General features: G+C 43.5%; 1 protein-coding gene across 2 annotated transcripts in view; it reads right to left on the bottom strand.

Moving 5' to 3' along the window:
* Positions 1–5647: 5647 nt before the first annotated feature.
* CCDC125 (coiled-coil domain containing 125) overlaps positions 5648–22529 on the bottom strand; it is a 1024365-nt gene continuing 1007483 nt past the window's right edge. The window contains exon 12 of one of the 2 annotated variants that reach the window (XM_069627541.1): positions 5648–7238. In XM_069627541.1, coding sequence (XP_069483642.1) covers positions 6816–7238 — 423 coding nt within the window. In that variant the 3' untranslated portion in view covers positions 5648–6815. The remainder of the gene's footprint in view (positions 7239–22529) is intronic. The other variant, XM_069627542.1, reaches the window with a different exon arrangement.

The following is a 22529-nucleotide window of genomic DNA, read 5'->3' as shown; positions in this document are numbered from 1 at the left end:
CGTGAGTTGCTGATCGGGTGTGGTTTAAATAGCTTTGGAAGAAGTTCCAAGTGTGTATCCTTCCACCGATCAGGTATGTATCCTTCCCCGATCACACCCGGGTGGAAAGTAGTCCCACAGGTAAAGTAGTTCCATTCAGGCTTCAAGAGGGCCTGGATGTAGCAGCATGGTCTGCATCAGGTAAGTGCACATTAAAACACTTGAACACATGTCTAGCTTTATGAGCCTGGCGCCTAAGGCGCCAGGAGAGGGGTCTAACATGAGCCTGGCGCCTGCGTCCAAAGGGCCCCAGCTTGGGCCCGCTGGCACTCCCCTGGGGGAAATGATGCCTGCCTCTGGGGTTGCTGGGTCGGACCTGGCTCCTTGGAGGTAGGCATCATGACAGGATGGAGGAGTTGGAGCTGAACAGGTAAGGATAGCGATTTTCTATTAAGTCTCTCGCCCAAGTAGGCCTGGATGCTGAACAGGACCCGGTGAACGTCACGCTGCGAAAGCAGAATAACGCGAAGCACGTGCCTCGGGGCGGGCGTGGTTTAAATACCCAGCAGGTACCCCAGGTGCCTTTGGAGCGGACCCCGCCCTGAAGCTAGACTGCTTGTTGCAATTCCCCGACAATCCTAGTGGGGACAGCCATGTTCACCCATTGTCCATTGAAACCCATACTTGCCAAGTGAGCCTAATGCCAACGACGCCAGGATTGCATCCAAGGCACCCGCAACGTACCGAAGTGGGCCTTTCTAGCTTTGTTAAAGTACTGAGGCGGGGCCATGGTGCCCGAGTCCCATAGTCTGGGGCCAAGGTCGTGACATCCCATGTGATCCTCCCTCATAAAACCGCCCCCAGGATCAGGATCACATGGGAGGAGACTTTAGGCTGGGGATCAGTGAGGAATATGCAGGATTCATCACACTTGACAGTGCTACACACTTTCCATGCAAGACATAGCCAGCCTGAGTCCAACAGATATATTATTCAATAGATATGGTGGACTCAGCAGCATATTCAAATCTGGGATATGCAGGGAAAGCACCATGATATGAATCATGAAGGTAGACAAGAGGTTTTGAGCTGGTAGGTTTATCTCGACTGAGGCGTACCGGGTCATGGGGGGCACAACGCTTTAACTACAAATGATCTACCATAGGGTTAAAGGAGAAATACACACTTCTCTCAACACATTTCCACTATTAGCCCAACCCTCCAATATGCTACAGTTGCTCTTGGTAGATGACCAATCTCGAGTGGCCTGCTACTGGGGAAAGATTCCGAGCACTAGTGGTGAAATGATCAGGTCTGATATGCCGCTCAGCCCTGAAATATAGCTCCTGGGCCTCACCGAGAGCTTCCCAAAACGTTACCATAGATTTTTGGGGATTGCGCTGTTAACAACAAAATGCTGGGTGGTGGTCACAGCAGGCCCCTGATGTGGATCAGTGGCTGAAGGATCTAAACTAGTGCAATGAGCAAGAGGATACTTACAGAGAACTGGTGCACCCGTACCTATTGGTCCCTTTTTAGGTCTCGTCTTAACATGACTCACTGTGGCCCCCCAACAGTGATGATGCCAATATAATAGAGAATAGCCAGAGATTGAGCAAGCACTCTTGCTCGTTGTATGCTTGTGAAATAAGCTGACTGTTCTTGATGTTAAGATGTAATGCTTGATTGAGAATCGCTTATGGGTGGCCCTGTTCCCTAAAAGGTCCCTATACCGCCTCCATTGGTGATGCGTAACTGGACACTGTCCAGACCCAATTATGAGGCCTCTACACCTCATGCTGCTCTTTCTCCCACACTTGAGCGGTAAAAGCATGCCGAGGGGATATAAGAAATGGCTGATCAGCAAAGCTGAGTGGGTATGTGTTGTAGAGATGAGTGAATTCAGCGACATAGTTATTGGCCCTGTAAAACGCTGTTGAAGTCCTTGAAGCTATATGCTCAACTACAAAGCTGCCTGCTATCCTACTCACTTGTCAAACTATACCATGTGCTATGGAAAATTGAAAATAAAAATTGAAGAAAAAAAAAAACTCATCAAGCAAGCCAACAAATGGTTTGATGAGGATATCGCTTTGTTGAAGAGGGTGGTGTGGAAAATGGAAAGTCAGTTGTTCCAATCCTGTTATCCAACTGACAACGCTCTCTGCAAAGTTTTAAATCTGGACTGTCATTACACCATAAAATTGAAAATATCATACTTCCAGAACCACATATCCCATGTAAAAAATGACACATCTATCCTGAGCCTAGTAGGATCAACAACAACAAGACAAAGTGTTACATTTAAAGTAGGGTTATTTTAAGACTGAGCCAAGTAATTGAGAACATAAACTTCAAACAAGCTATAGCAGTTTCTCCTGGTACACAATTTAGTAAGGTTTGACCACCATGGGTGAACTTCTCTGGTTCGGCCCAATTAGGATAAACAAACCCACAGGATATCGTCTCCAGAATACCTTTTAATTAAATTCAACCTGATATGGTTCAACAACATTCACTGAATAGTTTCTCCTTAAGTTGAACATTTCTTGGTTTTGCAAGCCTGCATCTTGGTCCTTTTACGAAGTGTATAATCTGTGCTGAGTCAGTCCTCAGGTTTTTATAAGTGTCCCCAACACTTCATTCTTAGCTACAGATTCTGTAGGATCCGGTGACCTGCTTCTTGTCCTTGATAAAGCGGAAGGTCCTACAAAGGGATTGCCAGATCCATGTGTAACTGAAAGGTCTGAACCTGGAGACGGGCGATGCTGAAAAATCCCCAGAGCTTCCTCAAAAGAACTGATAGTCTGGCCTCCTCTCTGTATCCAGGTCCTATCTCTACACCTCTTCCCCCCCAAAAATCAGCCCTGGTGTTCCTCCTTGATTATTCACAACTGTCTCTCATTCCTAAGAGGACCCCTGCCTTTTCCGCTCTCCTCCTCTCCACTCTCTGGTGTCTTCTCATGTACATCCTGGTTTTTACCTCCCATGTAATAATCCTCATATCCTTGGTTTGCTGATTCGCCCATATTTGTTTTTACAACCTCCTCCATGGTACTCCTACTTACCTTCTGCCCGATATTCCATCAAACCTCCTCTTTAATGTCCTTTTCCCATTCCTCCTCCCAACTTGTACCAACTTTCTCCTCACAATTCCTGCCAAGCCAGTCCTTCCAATGTCTGCTCACGTTCTTTCAAATGTTCTCTTCAACAACCACCTCAAACTACTCCCTTCTTCCTCTCCCTTCCCCTTTCTTTCTGCCTTCTGCAGCCCTTCCACTTCATTCGCTGCTCCACCATGACGTCCTCTGTCCTGAAATCTTCCATGTCTCTCTCACGAACTCCTAACTTCCACACTCCACTAAAGGGGGTTGCAACTTTTATTAAGCTCCAGCTCATGCTTATTGTGAGTGCACCTGCGGGTACTACAGAACACTGGGTCAGAATTGATTCACTAGTCCTCTGTGCTTAAACACAGTTGGTGGCAATGTGGCCTGTGGTAGGGCACGGACTGAGCCATTATAATGCGCGGCAGCCACCTTGAAGCGAACAGTCACAGTTTACGTCTTACTGGATGGTTGACCCTCATCCAGTGCTCCAGTGCCAAGCTGCTATTGCATCTATGCTGCATTGCCATTGTACCCCACTGAACCATACACTGGCAATCACTTAGCACAAGTGTCTCAAGCTGATAATTTGTCCCTTGGGGTCGATCAACAGGTATAGGGCCTCCCTTTAAAGAACCAGCTTAACATGGCATGCTTCAGGTGACAGTCCTCTGCCACAGAACTAGGGCATGGTGAGGTAGTCCAGGAGACCCACAATGTACCACCTCTGGGCCTAGCATCACACCCCATTCAACACCACCAGAGACAGGCAAGGGACTTTGTCACACTACTTTGCATTACAAGCAATGGTCAGACAAGTCAACCTTGCAAACAAACAGTAACAGAATTTCGCCTCTCCCCCATCACTTTCACCTTCAAAAACATCTCACTCGTATCCAAAGCCAAGTTCCTTATCATTGCTAAGAACCTCAAGGACCCAGCCAACAATGTCAACCTTGCTCAGCCTCACTCATGAAAGAGTTAAGTGAATCACAAACATATGGAACACCTCTCTCTCACCAGTAGAGTGGTCCGACCTCTGCTTCAATAGTCTGCTTTTTCACCTCTTCTCAAGAACTACTAAGTGGATCCAGTGATTCCTGAAAACTACAGACCTAGTTCCATTGTTCCCTGCATAGGACAAATCATTGAGAATATTACATCCACCCAACTGATGGATCGATCATTCAGGATCCAAAACCTCCTTCGTGACAACTGGTCTGGTTTCCACCCAATCCTTGAGGAAAAGGATCCCTTGTAGTTGTTGCACTCATTCTCCAGGATTTCTCTGCAGCATTTGACACCGCAATACACGACTTTCTCATCAATAAAATCCACTATATTATTGGATTAGGTGGAACTGCTCTTAACTGAATCTTAACTTTGCCATGTTTAACTGGCGATTGATAATCCTTCACTTTCCAACTACCCTGTGGTTTTTCCAAAGGTTCCATTATCTCCACGTGGTTGCTCAGCATATACGTGAGCACTCTGGCAAGGCTGATACACTCCTTCACACCTTATTTCCAGATTTACACTGACAACTTGCAGATCTTACTGAACACAGCTGCTGTAGCCTCTGACAATGACCTCATCCCATCCTTCACACAAAATATAAAAGACTGGACCATTGACAACAAACTGTCTCATTCTGGCTAAAAACCGAATTGTCTGTTTCAGCCTTCTGAAGTCGACCTCTTTCGCTTTCAACTGGCCTAACATCTGGGGCACTCCTCCCTCCCCTGTCTTCCAAAGCTAGAAATATGGCAATAATATTTGACTGCAACTTTGTCTTTACTCCTCAAATTAATGAACAGCACAAAAGACATGGTTCCATATGTAAATAATGAAGAAACTATCCGTCTATCTTTTCTTGCTGCAGAAAATCAACTTGCTGAAGCCCAGGTGCTCTCCAGACTGTAGCACACTAGCTGTCTACACAGGCCTCACTGATGAATCTCTCCATCTTCAAAATAAGTGAGACAGATTTATCTTCTCCCTCAACCCCTTGGGATCATGTTCTCTATGTACTGAAATGGTGCCCTGTGGGACTACCTTTTAATCCCTTTGCTTCAGTGACAAGATCCTTGCCAATACAGGCTCACAAAGACTTCCCTCCTCCGCCAGACTTCTTCCACTTGCTTTGCATCTCAAAATTCTATAGAAGCTAGCACAGGGCCCATACCCTTGCAGCATTTGCTTCGAAACACTGGCATTTACCCCAAGCAGGATTCAGAAATGGCCTTTCCTACAATCGATTTCACCATAAACTCAAAGTCTACCAATTGACGGTTCAGGGTAGCCGACATGTTATTCTGCAATAGCATGTCGGCTACCCTCACTTCTCTCACCTTGAATTGGCCTTCCTACTGCATCTGTAAATAATTTGTTAATATTGTTTTGAGATAATTTGTATTGGTAAAAAATGAGTAATATACTTTCATAGATCCATGAATGTGCTCTGCATGGAGGCTATGTGAAATATTACTTTCCATCTGCTCCAAAGCAGTTTTCTCTGCAATTTTGGTACCTAATAAAACTTCCAAATAAATGAGTAATAATGATTGTGCCAGGAATAACTTTATTCGGCACTTTAATGTGATCTTTGGGAGAACATGCCACCCCACATACCATATTACTTTCTTATGTCTGTGTATTTCTAACATGACAGTCCCTCATTGACATTTTTCACTTTGCATTCTCTCCCGAGAAATGTATACCATCTCTTAACAGATTCAAAGTGTTTTAGTTACAAATCCCAAATTGCAAAGTGTTCTCTCCTTTATTTTGCTGCTATCTCACAGCTGTGGTCCGTTGTGGAAGGCCACTTCAGAGGGTTGCAGTCTGCTGGGTTTGCAGATATAGGATCCTCCCTGTTAAGCATTGAGCTTGTTTGCTTGGACAGTTGTGAGTATTTGCAGAGTGTTTCCTCAGTTTTGGAAAGTCTTGGCATGTATATCAATCCAAATGTATGTGTTGTCTCAGTAATTGGTATGTCCACACATGGTATGACATAAGCAGAAGCCCCACATCCTGGGTCGAAAATGGACTGCAATGGAACGTAAAAAGGGGATCATGGTGTGCAATCCTACTGCTGCTGCTGCTGCACCTACACACAGATATTGGATGAGGACTGAGGATGTATGCTCACCTGTCTAGGTATTAGTGAGGATATATCTCAGGAATGCCAGACCACAAGTTCAATTAACACTGTACTCCAAATACCAAATGTATTATAAATTGAATGACCGATGTCATTACAAACAAAGTGATCAAGTGTGGTAATGTTTTAAAAATGGCTCCTTAACATAGAAATTAAAGGTTTTAAAAAATATAAAAGGGAGATCCAGAGACATATTGAATAATGTAGTAGAGAAAGGAGAGGTTGGGAAAAAGGACATTTAAATAAATATGGATTATAAATGGGCAATGAGCATAATCCAGTATAGGTGTGGCCTAATTACAAGAATAACAAAAGAGGATATTTTGGTTGCAGGCTCAAGAGTATACTAGAGTATATTTTCCCATGCTAAGTCAGCTCCCACCTCCCATCCAAAAAGTACAGAATTTTCAGATATTTGGAACAATTTCATTTTACTAACTACACACTTTTAAACATGATCAACTGATGATTTTTCAAAGCTCTACTTGCTCAAAACAGAAAATATCTGCCCCCAAAAATAGATATTGTATGCCATCAAATTAGGGTTCGCCCTTAAGTGTAATTTTCTAGCTATTCAATTTTGGCTCGTCCTCTGCTCTGCAAAGTTCTGCTTCTTTTGAATGCTTTTCATGATCACATCCTGAGAAAATATGAGAGTTTTTCGGAACATCCACTTCACTACAAAATATGATTCTTGACGGCAGAGAATATGACTTTTTGAGTGTTCGTAATGATTTTCTAACTCTATTTGTGCTTTGTGCTGTACAGAAACTCATTCCAGGCAGCGTTTTGTGGAGACAGCAGCAGGTTAAAGCAAATGGCCCTTTGGATTCAGAACTCTCCAAATGGGGGTTGCTGACTGTGGAACAGCCTCCGGATGGTCCTGTTTCGTTGCTGGACTTTGTGTTATTCACCTTTTCCTCCATGAAACGAGACAGCATATAGCTGACTTTTCTCTGATGAGCCAGTGCCTCCTCCTTATCATTCAACTGGTAAATAAAAAAAAAATATGCATTTTAAAATACAACATTACATCACACTTGCATTCAATGCTTATCTGTATGTCGCTCCAATGTAGTATGTCTGAACGTTGTGTATTGGCCTGGAGCTCATGGGTATAACTTTAACTTAATAAAACAATGTTTTCTATTTCATATTCACAAAACATGCATAGCACCCTGAAAATCGAAGAGACTTGAGTGTCATTGTTAAAATGGTCAACAACATTTAGTTTCAAATTGATTAATCCTGTTTTACAGCAGAAACATATTTCAAGGCAAGGGATTCCCAACGAGTCTGCCCACCTGAGCTACGATAATCTACCACATACACACCAAGTAATTGAATTTGTATTAACTTTTTCCACCCATGCCACAAAAAGGTGGAAATTGCATTGTGTGTTTTCATTATTCGTTTCTAAAACTGATCTTGTTATGTTTTTTCTATCAACTTATTTTTGGGTTAGCCATTTCTCTTTTTAGGTTTTGTTCATCTAGACACTTGTGGCCCGATTACAGAATGGGTGGTTACAGACCACCATTGGAGGGAGAGGCTACTGCTGGGAAGCCTATATCCCGTGTGACGAATAGTGGGATTTCGTCACTTTCCCCCAAAGGATCCCAAATGTGTGACAGTGTTTATGTCAACCCGTATACTGTGTATGTGTATATCCAGGTAGAAACTGTCTGCAACGGGTGAGAGACAGACTGTAACACCTATCAGTCGAACAGCTGCCAACCCCGTAACACAGTTTCTGCCACCTGAGATCCCGGTGCCACCAGGACATTACAAGTCTCAGGCGGCGGAAATCGTAAGTCCCCATTCCCATAGAGTCCCTTTGGACTCTATGGGAGTGGGGAGATGGAAGCAACGGCACTGTTGTTAACTGTTCCGGTGCTTCTCTGAAAACGGTGCCTACCGTGCCAATGCGCCCAGCAGGTCAGACCTGCTGGGCGCAGAGGCCATGACAGGCACAACTGTAGTCTGCCGGTCCGGAATGGGTGCCGGTATGTTTGTTTTGTTTGTTTCATTTTATTCATATTTATATAGCGCACAACAGACTGAGGACATTGTGGCACTTGTTACTGTACAAAGCTTAGTTACTTAGTTACATGGTCATTGGCAATATATATACAGGTTGCAATATAGTTACATAGTCATTAGCAGTATATACACAGGTTACAAAATAGTTATATTACATTTGTGTTATATTACAATATACATGGCAGAAGAGGAGTAGGCAGTCCTCCACTTGCTAGTTGAGGAGAGTGGCTTTGAGGTTTTTGTGGAAGACAGAGATGGAAGTTTCAGCTCTAAGGGTGGCAGGGAGTAAGTTCCAGAATTTTGGTGCAATATAGGAGAAGCCTAGACCTCCCGCTGTGGCTCTCTTTATGCATGGTATGTGTAGCTGGTTGGTGGAGCGAGTGGATGTGGTCCTTGATATTGCTTCAGACAGGTATGCTAGAGTGGTTATGTTGATGCACCTGTGAGTGATGGTGAGGATTTTCAGAGTAATACTGTCTTTGACCTGGAGCCACTGGGCTTCACGTCTGGCGTGGGATATATGGTCTCTTCTAGGGATGCTCATGGCGTCTCTGAGGGCATTGTTTTGTGTGGTTTGCAGTCTGTGAATGTTTTTGGCGGAGGTGCCAGCTAGAAGGGCGTTGCAATAATCGGGTTTGGCTCCTATAGTTGGTCTAGCTATGGCCAAGCGGTTGGGGGTGGATAAGTAGGGTTTAATGGCATTTATGAGTTTGGTGCTGAACGCTGATGCAGAGGCTATGGTGCCGACTTGTTTGGTCATCGATAGATTTGCATCAATGTGAACACCTAGAGTCTTGACAGAGGATGATACAGAGATGGATGAGTTGTCTATGTTGAAGTTGTTGTATTGGGGGCTTAGTTTCGATAATGTGTTTGACTGGCCCAGGATGAGAATTTCAGTCTTCTCCCCGTTAAGACAGAGGCCATTGATTGCCATCCAAGCTTGGATAGTGGCATATATGTTGCGAAGGGCGGTGGCGGCTTGGTGATAGAGTCCATATAGGGGTAAAAGTACTTGAGTGTCGTCTGCATAGTTTGTATATGCAACACCCATGGAGTCAAGTAGGTCGAAGAGGGGTTTTGTGAAGAGGTTATAGAGGGTGGGGGCTTTACAAGATCCTTGGGGGACACCGCAGTTTATAGTGGTAGGATCTGCGTTAGCTGTGTCGGAGTAGACCTTCATGGCTCTTCCTTTAAGGAAGGAAGTGATCCAGGATGCTGCTTGATTAGAGAAATGGGCTGCATGGGTGAGGTGGGTGGTGAGTGTTTGGTGATCTACCAGGTCAAAAGCAGCTGATAGATCGAGGAGGAGGAGGAGCAAGGAAGGTTTGCCTTTGATCATGATCTGTGAGATTTGATTTTATAGGCCTAATAAGGCGGATTCTGTTCCATGCCTGACACGGAAGCCAGATTGTCTTTTGCCTAGTATGGAGTTAGCTTCTATGTATGATTGGATCTGGATGTGAGCTGCTTTGTCCAGGATGTTTAGGAGGAACGGGACTGTCGTTATCGGTCTGTAGTTGTTGGGTTGCGCTGGTTCAAGTGTGGCCTTTTTTAGAAGTGGCCGCACCCAGGCTTCCTTGAGATTGTTTGGGACAGTTCCTGTTTGGAAAGATGCGTTAATGAAGGCAGTAATCAGGGGTGCTAGGTAATTGGCGCATTCCTTGATGATTTTGGGAGGGCAAATGTGTGCTTTGTCCAACACAAGGATATCTTTGCTCCCGTCCTCCGAAGAATAGTAAATGCTTCATTTCAAGAGGGCATGGTGCCGAAAGATCTGAAGAAAGTCACTATTACTCCAGTGGGCCTAGATCCCAAAGATCCCGGGAACCTCCGCCCCATAACCAATTCAAACTTCATCCTTAAACTGTTGGATAAGGTAGCTACTCAACAACTCCAACAATTCGTAGAGAACCAGGAAATCCTGCACCAGCAACAATCTGGCTTCAGAGCATTCCATAGCACCGAAACAGCCATGCTGGACTTGCAGAATCGGATGTTGACTATGCTGGATGACAACAAGTTGGGGATGTTGATGCTGCTAGACCTTAGCGCCACATTTGATCTGGTGGATCAACCCCTCCTTATCAAGGCTCTTAGAGAGAATGTTGGTTGCTCGGAGGGGGCCATTGACTGGCTTCTGTCCTTTCTTGCCAACCGCCAAGCGAGAGTACACTGGGGTAACAGTTTCTCCGACCCTTGTGATATCCTATTCGGAGTACCCCAAGGGGCCAGCCTATCACCAATGTTGTTTAACATCTATATGCGCTCCTTGTGTAGCCTATTGGTGAAAGCCGGAGTGTCGTTTACAAACTACGCAGATGACACCCAACTCATACTGGAGCTAGGGGGTAGGAATCACACCACCGACAGCGAAGTGATCACCAGGATTTATAAGATCATTGATGACTGGATGCAGGCAAACTGGATGTGCTTGAATGACTCCAAAACTGAACTGATGTTGTTTGGCTCCAGTCGTCAGCTGGAAAAACTGGGGGTAGAGTATAACACATTCCAAATCAAGAACGCCACAATACAGGTGGTCCCTAAGGTAAAGACACTAGGGATGATGGTCGATGCTGCGGTCGACTCGCATGCCCAGACCAGCTTCCTCCAGAAAAACACAGCCTATCATCTCAGGCTGTTGAAAGCCATCAAACCATTGCTGAATGAGGGAAATAGGGCAATGATAGCCAGAGCCATCATCCTCTCTAGACTCGACTACGGGAATGCCCTGCTGTTGGGGGCCTCTTCCAAGGATCTCTCCAGCTGTCAGGTGATCCAAAACAAGGCGGTCAGGTTAGTAAAAAAATTGAAGAGGGAAGATCATGTTACGGAAGAGAGGCTCTCTTTACACTGGCTGAGAGTAGAAGAACGGATAAAGTTCAAGGCTCTCTGCCTGGTTCATAAGTGCCTCTATGGCTCAGCGCCCGCCTACCTGAAAACGAGTGTAGTACCCTACAATCCCAGGAGAAATCTATGATCAGGTGGCAAATGCCTATTGATCGTGCCCAAGTTTAAGCTGAAAACCGGGCTGGGCAGATCTTTTCATGTACTGGCTCCCAAATTATGGAACAGCATCCCTGAACCCCTGAGGTTGGAAACTAATCACTCCACCTTTAGGAAGGTGCTCAAGACTCACCTTTTCAGATGAGAAATCGGGTGACGATGCCTCTTAGAGGCTTTCCGGTTGTTAGCAGACCCTTTAAATGTCATATGTCACATAGTATCTGTTGCGTATGTTTAAGCACCCTGATGCCCGCGGGCTACCGGCGCTCTACAAAAACTAAATACATACTTACATACATACAGAGGGATGGTTTGAGGTTTTTGATGAGATTAAGGACCTCAGGTTCAGTGACGTTTCTGAAGGAGAATTGAGCGTGATTGAGATTACTACGCTTGTCTTGTGTAGGGCGGTTGGTTTTTTGGTTTGGGAGGGCTTTGCAGTGGTTTTGGATTTTGTTCTGGAGGAGTTTTATTTTGTTGAGCATGGCGGACTGAATGCTGGCACACCACGCTTTGTCTTTAGTTATCTCGTCAGCGGTAGCCGGGGGAGTGACTAATTCATTAAAGATTGCGTATAGTTCTTTAGCTTGGGAGTTGGCCTTTGAGATCCTATCATTGAAGGAGTTGGATTTTGCTGCTAAGGTGGCTTTTTTTATATTGGAGGGCTATTTGTTTGAAGAGGCTCTTATTTAGATCACTCGGATCCGTTTGCCAGTTTTTTAGCGACTGGCGCTTTTGAGCTCGTAGGGTTTGGAGTTCTTCCGAGAACCAATAGTTGCAGTGAAATGATTTTTTTTTCTTCTTGCTTTCAAGTGGGGCTATTGAGCTTATGGCATTGGTGAGAGTATCATTGAAGACAGCTGATAGTATATTTGGGTCCTGAGAGAAAGGTGGTGCTAGGCAGGGGTTTTTAAGGTGGGGACGCAAGTTGTCTGCGTTGAGTTTTTTAGAACTTCTTATCGTGGCAGGTGGTGCGTGGGTGAGAGTCTTAGGTTTAGGGTTGGTGGGGATGAGGAATTCGATGCATGTGTGGTCCGTCCAAGGAAGGGCGGTGTTTGAGGTAATGTTGGATGCAGAGTTGTGATCCATGACCCAGTCAAGGGTGTGCCCTTTGGAATGAGTAGGGGTGAGGACTCTTTGGGAGAAACCTAAGTCTGCAAGTTTTTTAGCTAGGGTTGCGGCGGATTTATCCTTAGGATCATTGTATCCTAATTTTAAGTCTCCTAATAGAAGGATTTTGGAGGACTTTTTAATGTAGTTGCTGAGTCGATGGTAGAGGTGCTCTTGGAAGTCAGCTGGGAGTCAGGGAGGTCTGTATAGGATGTGCATGTTAATTAGATTATTGGGGGAGAGCGTAAGCTTGGCTGATAGGATATCAGCATTACCACCCCATGTACTATGGTCTGCTAATCTGATGTTGCTACCAGCACCCTTAATTACGGACCGGCAGACATGTTATGAGGCCCCATGTCTCACCCAAGGACGTCCTCTCCCCACTCCCCAGGAGTTCCCTCGACCCAGGAGATCCTCCCTCGCATATTCACCCCGAGGGTCTGGATTTAAAAGCAATGGCTTTTCCCTGGCCACCTGAGAGGAGGATCCAGGGCAAAAAGAAGTGAGGACGCCCTCAGGTTCCTCACACGGTCTACTGATGGAGCAAATGAGAGTCCTTTATTAAGCACTGCGTGTTCATGTTCATCTAATAGCCTGTTTGAGAGATTCATTACTAAGGTAATTTCCCGTCCCATTTGCTGATCTATTTCTCTCTCCCGGCATCTGCTCTCGTTCTGGGATCCTGAAAAAGCACCTATTCACTGGCAGACTATTTACCTTGCCATATCGCTGAATTTGATCTAAAAAACCATTTCTAGCCACTGGAGAGCCTGCTGTACTGGTAGATTGAGTAGGCAAATTTCTTTCATTATAACTGTCAGCATCAGAACTTGCTGGTGATGTCCCCGGTGTACTGTCCCTCAAAAGAACCAGATACCAAGAGGCCTTAGAATACTCACTTTTGCAAATTTTAACAACACAGAGGACGCCGATCTGGCTGAACAATGAGGAACTCCATTTGAATTTAAGTTCAAAAGAAATGATAGAACTCTTAGCAGAGCATTCTGATAGGGAACACAAAATCGTTGAGTTAGAGATCGAAATAGTGGAGAAAGAAATACAGGAGACGGAAGCTCCAGAAGCAACTAAACAAAAGAATTTCAACACATTAGATAGAATTATGAAACGACTTCAGGATGAGGTGTAATTACGCAAAGCCAGAAAAGTGCCACAAGATGACAAAGATTACCGTCTTGCTAGAGTTTACACCTTCCAACCAAAGTACGATGAAAAAACGAGAAACCAATCGAGGGAAAGTACACCAGGGATATCTCCAGCAAGTTCCAACACTGACAGAGATAATGAAAGAAATGTACCCACTCAATCTTCCAGTACAGCGGGCACTCCAGTGGCTAGTGTGAAATTGGCATGGTGAGAAGAGGTAGACAAAGACGCAAGGAAACATTTTCGAAAAAAGCATTATTCACGATAAGGGGCTGGGATGAATACCTAACTTGCCCTGTTGTAAATGGAAGTAATCTCGAACATACAAGAAAAAGAATAGTCCAAAGTCTGTCAGTCGAAATAATAAGAATGTCTGTGTCTAACCTAGGTTTGCCCTCACTTTCTAGAAAGATACTGTGTGGGGGGTTAGACAACATGAAAAAGGGTGTAGCAAAATAATATCAGGATAGCACTGCAATGGCTGTACAGCTTTCTTCTCAATGTTTATCCGATGGTATTGGAGCTGTCCCACAGCTCCCTTCTCCAAGCTTGAACGACTCGGAATCAACAAAGTTCCATAGATTCAAACAGTTCTCAAACCTTCCTTCTGGGCTTCTCTGAGCTTTCCTTTTCCCCAGACTCAACAGCCCTCTTGATTTTACAGTTCACAGCACAACTCAAATGCTTTCTGGTCTTGGACCACAATTTCATAAAGTTGTTTCACAGCTTTGCACAAGATTCTCTTGCCCTTGACCAACAGAGATTCCATCCCCAACTATTCCACAACTGTTATGTTTCATCAATTCTTCAAATCAGAGACTTTCGAATGCACACAATTGACTTCACCCTATGCATGACCACTCTGACACCTTGGCTTTCATGGGATTCACACTTCTACCTTAGTTCAAAGATGGGACTTTGCCAAAGGCACTCTTTATTTCGTTTGCTCTTGTTATTTCGGAGTCACAGCTTGCTCTTTCTGTCTCGCGCAGCTCACCTCTTGTGTTTTGCTTTTATCTCCACTTCGAGCTTCGCACAGCTCCCCTGCTCTTTCGGAGAGTTACTTTCACTTTAACAGAGTCTTTTGATAACGTGTAAAGGTCCACGCGACCACTTTGTTACTTGGTTTCCTTTGCTTTCAGTCTGCACTGGAATATTACAGTTCACAATGGACAATTGAAGCTTTCTCTTCAGCGCCTCTTTCATCCTACGCTTGTCCTTCTCCTGCTACAAATTATCTTTCGCCCTTAGCGTCTTTCACCAACCGTGATCCCTTCCGACTTTGAACTCACTGGTTGTAATCAGCGTAGCTGTTGCACTTTCATTGTGTCGAGGTCAGGGACTTCTTGCTCGCCCCTCCGACACTTCTGGGGACCTTTGCTGGCCCAGAGAAACGAGCGCCATTCAAGGATCTTCCCCTTTTAGATTAGCTGTCCACGCAATCCCCTTCTGGCTCCTTGGAGACACGGCTCCCTCACCACGCTTTCTCTAGCCTTCTTAAACCAAGGGAATTCAGCCTCTCATCGCTCTGTTCTCCGACACTGAATCCCAGGGTACTCAGGCTTTCCCAGTAGCCTGTCAGCTCAGTCTCTGACTTGGGTTCCTTCTCGGGCTCCAACTCGTTCGTCGTGTTTCATCCAGTTACTCCTTTTATACACCTGAGGAGTATTAACGGGCTTCATGTGGATGCAATGTTCGTTCAGTGCCTGACTTCGCCTGACCTTGTTAGTGGGACATTCATGAAAATAGTAGAGTGCCTCTGAATGTAGTGTCTTTGTCCCAATGACATCATGATGTTCTAAACAAGGAGAGTACAGGGCAAAAGGGGCATCAGGCATACACTATGTCATATGGGCTGAGGGAATGTTGGGTAGGGGGAGTTTTCAAAAGAGGGGATGGGACGATCATAGTGGACGATCTGATGATCTATTCGATTTGTCTTGCCTAGTCCCCTCCTTATATTGATGGTGTGAGGGATAATGGTATGAGAGTATGAAGGTTAGAATTAGGGTTAGATTAGGGTTGGGTTAGGGGGCTAGGGTTAGATTTAGGGTTACATTAAGGGTTAGATTAAGGGTTAGGGTTGGTTTAGGGTTCGGGTTAGGGCTAAGGTTAGGTTTAGGGTTGGAGTCAGGGTTAGGGTTGGGTTAGGGTTAAGGGGGGTGTGCGTGGAGGTAGGGGCACTGGGGGAACCCCCCAATATAAAACATTAAAACATTACAAGGAACTGGCCAGTTCTGAAATTTCAACACTGGACAGCTCCATATAACTTTTTAATGTTACAGAACAATGCATCGAAATGCTATTTTTCACATTTTAAAGTGCATATCCATCTAAACTTGACCATTTATATATTCGATGGACTGGTTTCGATGGAAATGCACTTTAACATGTAAAAGATAGCATTTCAATGCAATGGCATTCGATGGATTTCCATCAATGGATTTGCATTTCGATGCATTTCTATCGATGGAAAGACCATAAACCATCCCCGGGGCTACACGTGAGAAAAACCCCAGGCTTCTCACACTAGAACGTTTTTTTAGATTAAATTTGGAGATAACGCAAGGGAAATCGTCCGCCAGTGAAACAGGTGCGTTTTCAGGACCCCCTTCAAACAGATATATTAACAGCAGGAAACACATCCGAAGCAAGAGAGGTATGGGCAAATCTAACAGGTACAGAAGAAAGAAGAACATGAATGAGAACGAGAGCAGATGCCAGGAGAGAGAGCTAGATCAGCAAATGGGACAGGAAATTAACTTAGTAATGCATATTTCAAACAGGCTATAAAATGAACATGAACAGGCAGTGCTTAATAAAGGACTCATTTGCTCCATCAGTAGACAGCGATCTCACCCAGATCTAAATTGACACTTATAAATTGGTTAGAAAACAAAAGAAAAAAAAATGTCCACAACACGAATTGAAATCAAACGAATGCGAGACATCATCCAGAAATCTCAACGTTAACAGTTAGGGATTTACACGATACCAGATTGCTTATGTCCTTAGAAACAGGCAATTTAATGCCAATAGACCAACTAACAGAAGAGCTGTGTATAGAAAGTACAATCATTAACGATACAAATCTGAAACCATCTTCAAAATGTGTGCCTCAGCCTTCACAAAGTAACTTAATTGACACATTTTACCAGGCAGTAATCAAAGATATACATCAACTAAGTAAACCTAGTAACAGTAACAGGAGATACTCACCTTTGAATTTGTGCTACCAGGAACACAATGCACTTAACAGACTACTTAAGTATGATGATATTGTGATAAAAGAAGCCGACAAATTAAGCAATTTTGCCGTACTGAACAAATCGGATTACATTCTTTTGGCAGAAAAACATTTAACACTACCAAATTGTTATGAGAAAATTAATTCTAATTGTGTAACTAACATCTGTGAGAAACTGCAGGGTATCCTCACTTCTACTCACCCTGGCTCCTCTTCTCAGGTGGCCAGGGAAAGGCCATCGCTTTTGAATCCTAACCCTGGGGGCGGAGAAGCAAGGGAGGATCACCTGGGTGGAAGGTCATTGGGGATTTGGGAGGAGATATCCACAGGTGAGACATTATATCCCCCTTATCCTGTTGAGACTCAACCAAAACCCTTCCCGACCTTTATAGGTTATTGTAAAGCGTTTCCCCTCATTTCCCCATATATGACATCTGACAGTACTGAGACAAAGAAAAAGCAACTAAGAGTAATGAAGACTACACTCTTTCACCCCTTTTGTTTAAGACATTCTTTATTAGTTTCATAAAGCAATTAACAATAACAGCACCACCAACAGGATAATGATCCCCCCCACCCTGCACCCCCTAAGCATTTTAGAGCACCGCACAGTGTATTTTTTTTTAAAAAAAATGTATTTTTATTATTGTTTGATCAAAATGTGATTTTACAATACTGAAGCTTTGTAGTAAACTTCAATGAACTCGTCTTTGTGTTTTCTGTTTTGAAAGAAGAAGACGGAGGCTTATTCTTTATGGCTCGCTGTTAACATTTAGTAGATTCGTGTCAATGTATTCTAGCATTTTTGCAGTTGCTATTTGCCACGTTGTTTTATCTCCCCCAATGAGTCTGCACCACCACAATTGCTCTTCTGGCAGTGTGCTGAAACCCGGTATCGTTGGCAGATAGCACTGTCTAAGTGCTGCAGTAGCTGTACATGCCATGAATAGATGTCTTATTGTCTCCTTTGGAGGTTGTATGGCGTTGGAACAGAATCTGCAAGTGTTTGACTGTGCTTGTCCTCGAACATGTCTTATTTCATTTGTTTTGAACAGATTGAGCCTAGCTTGTAGAATTAGGTGCTGTGCTTGCTTGTTTGGAAATTGCTTTATGTAATTCTGCAGTTCATTTCTTTTTACAGTAAAACTTGGTAAATGAGCAATGAGTTTTAATGTCGCGGTATCGTCAATCGTTTTGGCCCAGTCCATATCTTTTATTTTCTTTAGCACTTTACATGGATTTGTAATGAGTTCGTCTTCGTCTGAGACGATTGCATCTAATACTTTTTGATTTTGCTTTTGCCAGTTGGTTACCATATCACAAGTATTGTTGTTCATTTCTTGTTTGATGATACTGAAGATTTTGCTTTGACTGTCCATTCTGCATTTACGATATAACATGATGGCATTGCAGGTTACGGCACATTCTAGAGATTGTAAACTTAATTTGCGTCGTATTGCTAAGCCAGGAGTCGAATTTGGTAGTTTAAGGACTTTGCGCCAGAAATATGCTTCTAATTTGCACCAAACTTTTTGTGGAATCATCGGCATGGCTTCTATGCCATAAGTGATGGTGGGTACGACCTTCATCTTGTAAAAGTTTATTATTGGTTTCAGGGAGAATTTTCCAAATTTGCTGTCAATTATTTTTGCTTGAGCTGCTAGTTTACTCATTTTTGTATGTAGTTCCTGCTGCATTGTGGTTTCATGGAGGGAACTATCCATGTTTACTCCTAGATATTTGAAATTTGAAACCACCTCAATTCTGGTCTTGCCCAAATGCCACTGAAAGTTTTCCTTTTTTGGGTGACATTGGAAAATCATGATTTTTGTTTTATTGATATTGATTTCCAAATTATTGCTGTTGGCGTAGATTAGAAGGGCGTCAAGTTTGCGCTGCAGCCCAATTTGGGTCTGGTCAAAAATTGTTAGGTCATCAGCGTAAAGCAGGTGTCCGATTTGCGTTGTTCCCAGTGTTGGTGGGAAGACTCATGTTTGACTTCCCATTTTTTGAATGTCACCGATATAGGTGATAAAGAGTGCCGACGCCAGTGGACAACCCTGTTTGACTCCTCGTGTGGTGTTTATTTCGGCTGATAGATCTCCTTCACGGCTGAGTCTGACTCTTATGGATGTATCATGATGCAATGCTTGAATTGGCTCTAACAGAGTGTGGGGACATTTCCATACTTCAAGTTTGTCCCACAAAAGGGATCTTTCAACTCTGTCAAAGGCCTGAGTGAAGTCAATATAAGCTGCAAACAGACGGTGATTCTTTTCTAGGGTTTTTGCTTTTAATATACTGCACACTAGTATATTGCATGTTGTACCTGTGTGTTTCTTGAACCATGTTTGCATTTCATCATTGCATTTTGCAGAGGCTGCCCATCTTTGAAATCTCGTCAAGAATAATGAGGCGTATACTTTCCCCATAACATCTAGTAGGGCAATCGGTCGAAAGTTCGTTGGGTCTGTGAGGCTGCCTTTTTTTATAAATCGGTACCACGATTGCTTTGGTCCATGATTGTGGTATTGATCTCCTTTCAGTGCATCGCTTGAAGATGACGCTTAGCAAGGTAGCCCATTCATCTGGATGACTTTTTAGTTCTACATTACTGATGCCATCTGGGCCTGGTGCACGCGGGTTTTTCAGTTTTTTGATGTCAATAATGTCCTCTTTTCTATCTAAGTTCGCCCATTGTGCAGCTTTTAGTTGTTGCGCCTGTGGTTTTACATTCAGAACAGATTTAAAGACTTTGCTGAAGTGGCTTTCCCAAGTATGTTGACTGATGTTGTTTAAGATTTGATTGTCCTGCGTTTGTTCAACGTTATGTATTAAGGACCAAAAATTCCTCCTGTTGTTGTTAATGAGCGCTTTTGTTATTTGTTCGGCATCCTCTTGGTACAATTTATGTCTGTATGATTTTACCCAGGCTTTGTATTTTGTTTTGATACTTTGAATCTCTGATGTACCGTCTGTGGCAATTTGCTTATAGGCTGTTCGAAGAGCTCTTCTATACTCGCGCCTTTTATTAATTAGAACTTTATTATATGCATGTTTGGTATTTCTGTTTGTTGCGTTTCCTTTTCTTTTTGATGTCTGCATGTACGGCAATAGTAGAGGTTGGTAGTCGATGCTGGGGCATGTCGCTGAGGTGGTGATGGCCTTGTATTTTGCTGTGATTTTGAGAATTTCAGCAGTACTTAGTTTGATTCTGGTTCCTTTCGTGTTTGCCTCAATTTGTATGTTCATTTGACAGTTTTTGTTGGTTTTGAAGTTCCATGCGGTTTCAAGCAGGTTATGGTCGCTTGTTGGAGTGTGCCGCACTTTAAAATGTTGTAGGCAATGCAACATGGATTTGGATACATAGATGTAATCGATCGTGGAGGCCGAGGATGCACGCTCCCAAGTTGCTATTCTGTCTGTTTCAACGAACACTTCGTCCAGGTTGTATAGCTCACGCGAGTCGGTGAACTTTCGCCAAGTTGTGCCACGGTATGAGGACGCCTTTTTTAGTGCCTTTGCATTCATACTAGTTGTTTGGGTGACATTTAGATCTCCACATATCAGAATGTTCTCTATGTCATGCTCAGTTCTTACTGCGTCAATTGTCCTTTCACAAAGGTCTATGAATTTTTTTGCGTTGATTGCAGCTGGGTTCCAGTAAAGATTTATTATAACAATTTTTGGTGAATCTATCTTATGATTTTCATCGCCTTGCCAGGCAATCTCTACTGCCAAAATTGATTGATTTGCAATTATCGTTTGTACGATGGAGGCTCCAGAACCATTTCGGCAGGCTATCAGGAGACCTGATGTTGGACGTCCTTTGGTTCCTCTTGCGGCAGGGGATAGGATGATCTGATATCCTTCTAGTGTGGGGGTTTGCTGAAGCCAGGTTTCCTGTAGACAGATTATGTGAAATTCTCCAAGATTGGGGCTTCCTGGAGCAGTCAAATGTATATGGCCTCGCGTATTCCATGAACATAACTTGATGTCATTGATAACTTCTATGGGCTCATTACATATGAGTGCTTCCGCCCGCGTGAGTGGCTATTGTTTGCGATGCAGATTTAATGCTTTTGGCAACCAAGCCCAGATTCCTGTTTTACTGCTTGTATTTGGGCTTTGCTTGAATTGAGCTGTCGGTGTTGAGCCGACTCTTCGCGTGCAGGTTATTTTTGTGGTACCATCAATGATTGGTGTCCTTTGTGGATTTACCATCTTTTCTCTCTCAGTTGTTTTGTTATATGATGAGTCCTTCTTGGTTTTGTAATGCTCATTTTTGCTCTTATTGTAATGTGATCTCTGATATTTCTTTGATATTTCAAGTCCCTTTGTTACTTTGTGGTCTCTCTGAGGGTAATTCTCTGTATCTTTTTCATCGTGCGTCCTGTACTTCGTGGTTAAGAGTTTGTTTTCCGTGGCGTCGATCTCCCTAGTTTTGGCTGATTCGATGCGTTCTTCGTTGCTAGGTACTGTGAGGTCTTCCACGTAGTAACCAGAATTATAGATGTCTCTTCTATATTTTAGAATTGTTTTGAATATCGTTGAGGACGTTAGATGCAGTATTGTGACTGCCCCATGTTGCGTGTGCCATGGTTCAACGATTTTCAAGTCATCTGTGTGAAGTCTCTGCAAATCTTTAATTTGACGCAGTATTTTCAAGACCGTTCTTCGATTTAAAATGGTCTCTTCTTTGATGCAACTTCGTTGGGTCATTCTGATCAAATATTTTGAGACATTTTTTGTGGGGTATCTCCCGTCGTTTTCTTCAATTTCTATGTTTCTTGTGTTTGGAGCGTGAGATGCTCGTGTGTGTAGATCGTTCTGCTGTTTCTGTCCTGAGCAATAATCATGTTTAGTATTGTTGTTAGTTTTTCTTGTTTCGTATTCTCGTTTCTTGGGTGTATCTTTATACACCTTGATTATTGGTCTTTTTTCCCCTTGAGATTCTTGTGTTTTGTTTTGTGTTCGTTGGGTGGCTGTTGACTCTCTGTCCGTTGTTGTGCTCTTTTTTGTAAGGGGTTCTTCTGATTTGTTTCTGATGTTTTTTGTTTTATTGATGTTCTTACTTTGGATAGTCTCCATGCATCTATCCGCAATATAGACTTGCTTGTGCTCTTTTTTGTTCTCACGGTATGCTGCACACTTCGAAGTCGCGTTCTTGCAGCATTTCCGCATGTTTTTCTTCTGGAGTTACTGCAATCTTTTGTTTCGATGATGGCGTTTTTTCCGCCTTTTGATTGACTGCAACTAATGCTGTCGGTGAATCAATGACTTCATCCGAATATGTGCTCAGGTTCGTTAAGGGATCCGTTAAGTCCAGTTTTTCCTTGGAGTTCCGTTCTCTAGTTAGTTTATTTTTGCAATTTTTTGCGTTTTCTGTATATTCGTTTTCCCTCATTGTGGTGGCCGTTGAGCTATTCGCATTCCATTTTGATACTGCGGCTGGTGCTCTTATTGCAAGACCTGTGTTTGATTCTTTTTCTATGTTTTGTTTGCTGGAGGTATTTTTTGAGACATCCTTTTTAGTGCGTGTTGTGGCTGTCTCGGAATCGTTATTCGGTTTGTCTTTCTGGCCATTTATCTCGAAAATGCCATATGAGGAGGTTGCAACTCTGATCTCACCTTTGTCTTTGGCGTTTGCTTGATTTAGTACCAACATTACCGTTGGCGTTTGTTGTCCCATGGTCACATTGTT

Source organism: Ambystoma mexicanum, chromosome 6p (genome assembly GCF_040938575.1).
Source record: "Ambystoma mexicanum isolate Mex_15411 chromosome 6p, UKY_AmexF1_1, whole genome shotgun sequence".
In the NCBI taxonomy this organism is placed as follows: domain Eukaryota; kingdom Metazoa; phylum Chordata; class Amphibia; order Caudata; family Ambystomatidae; genus Ambystoma; species Ambystoma mexicanum.
This window is presented reverse-complemented; position numbering and strand designations above follow the sequence as displayed.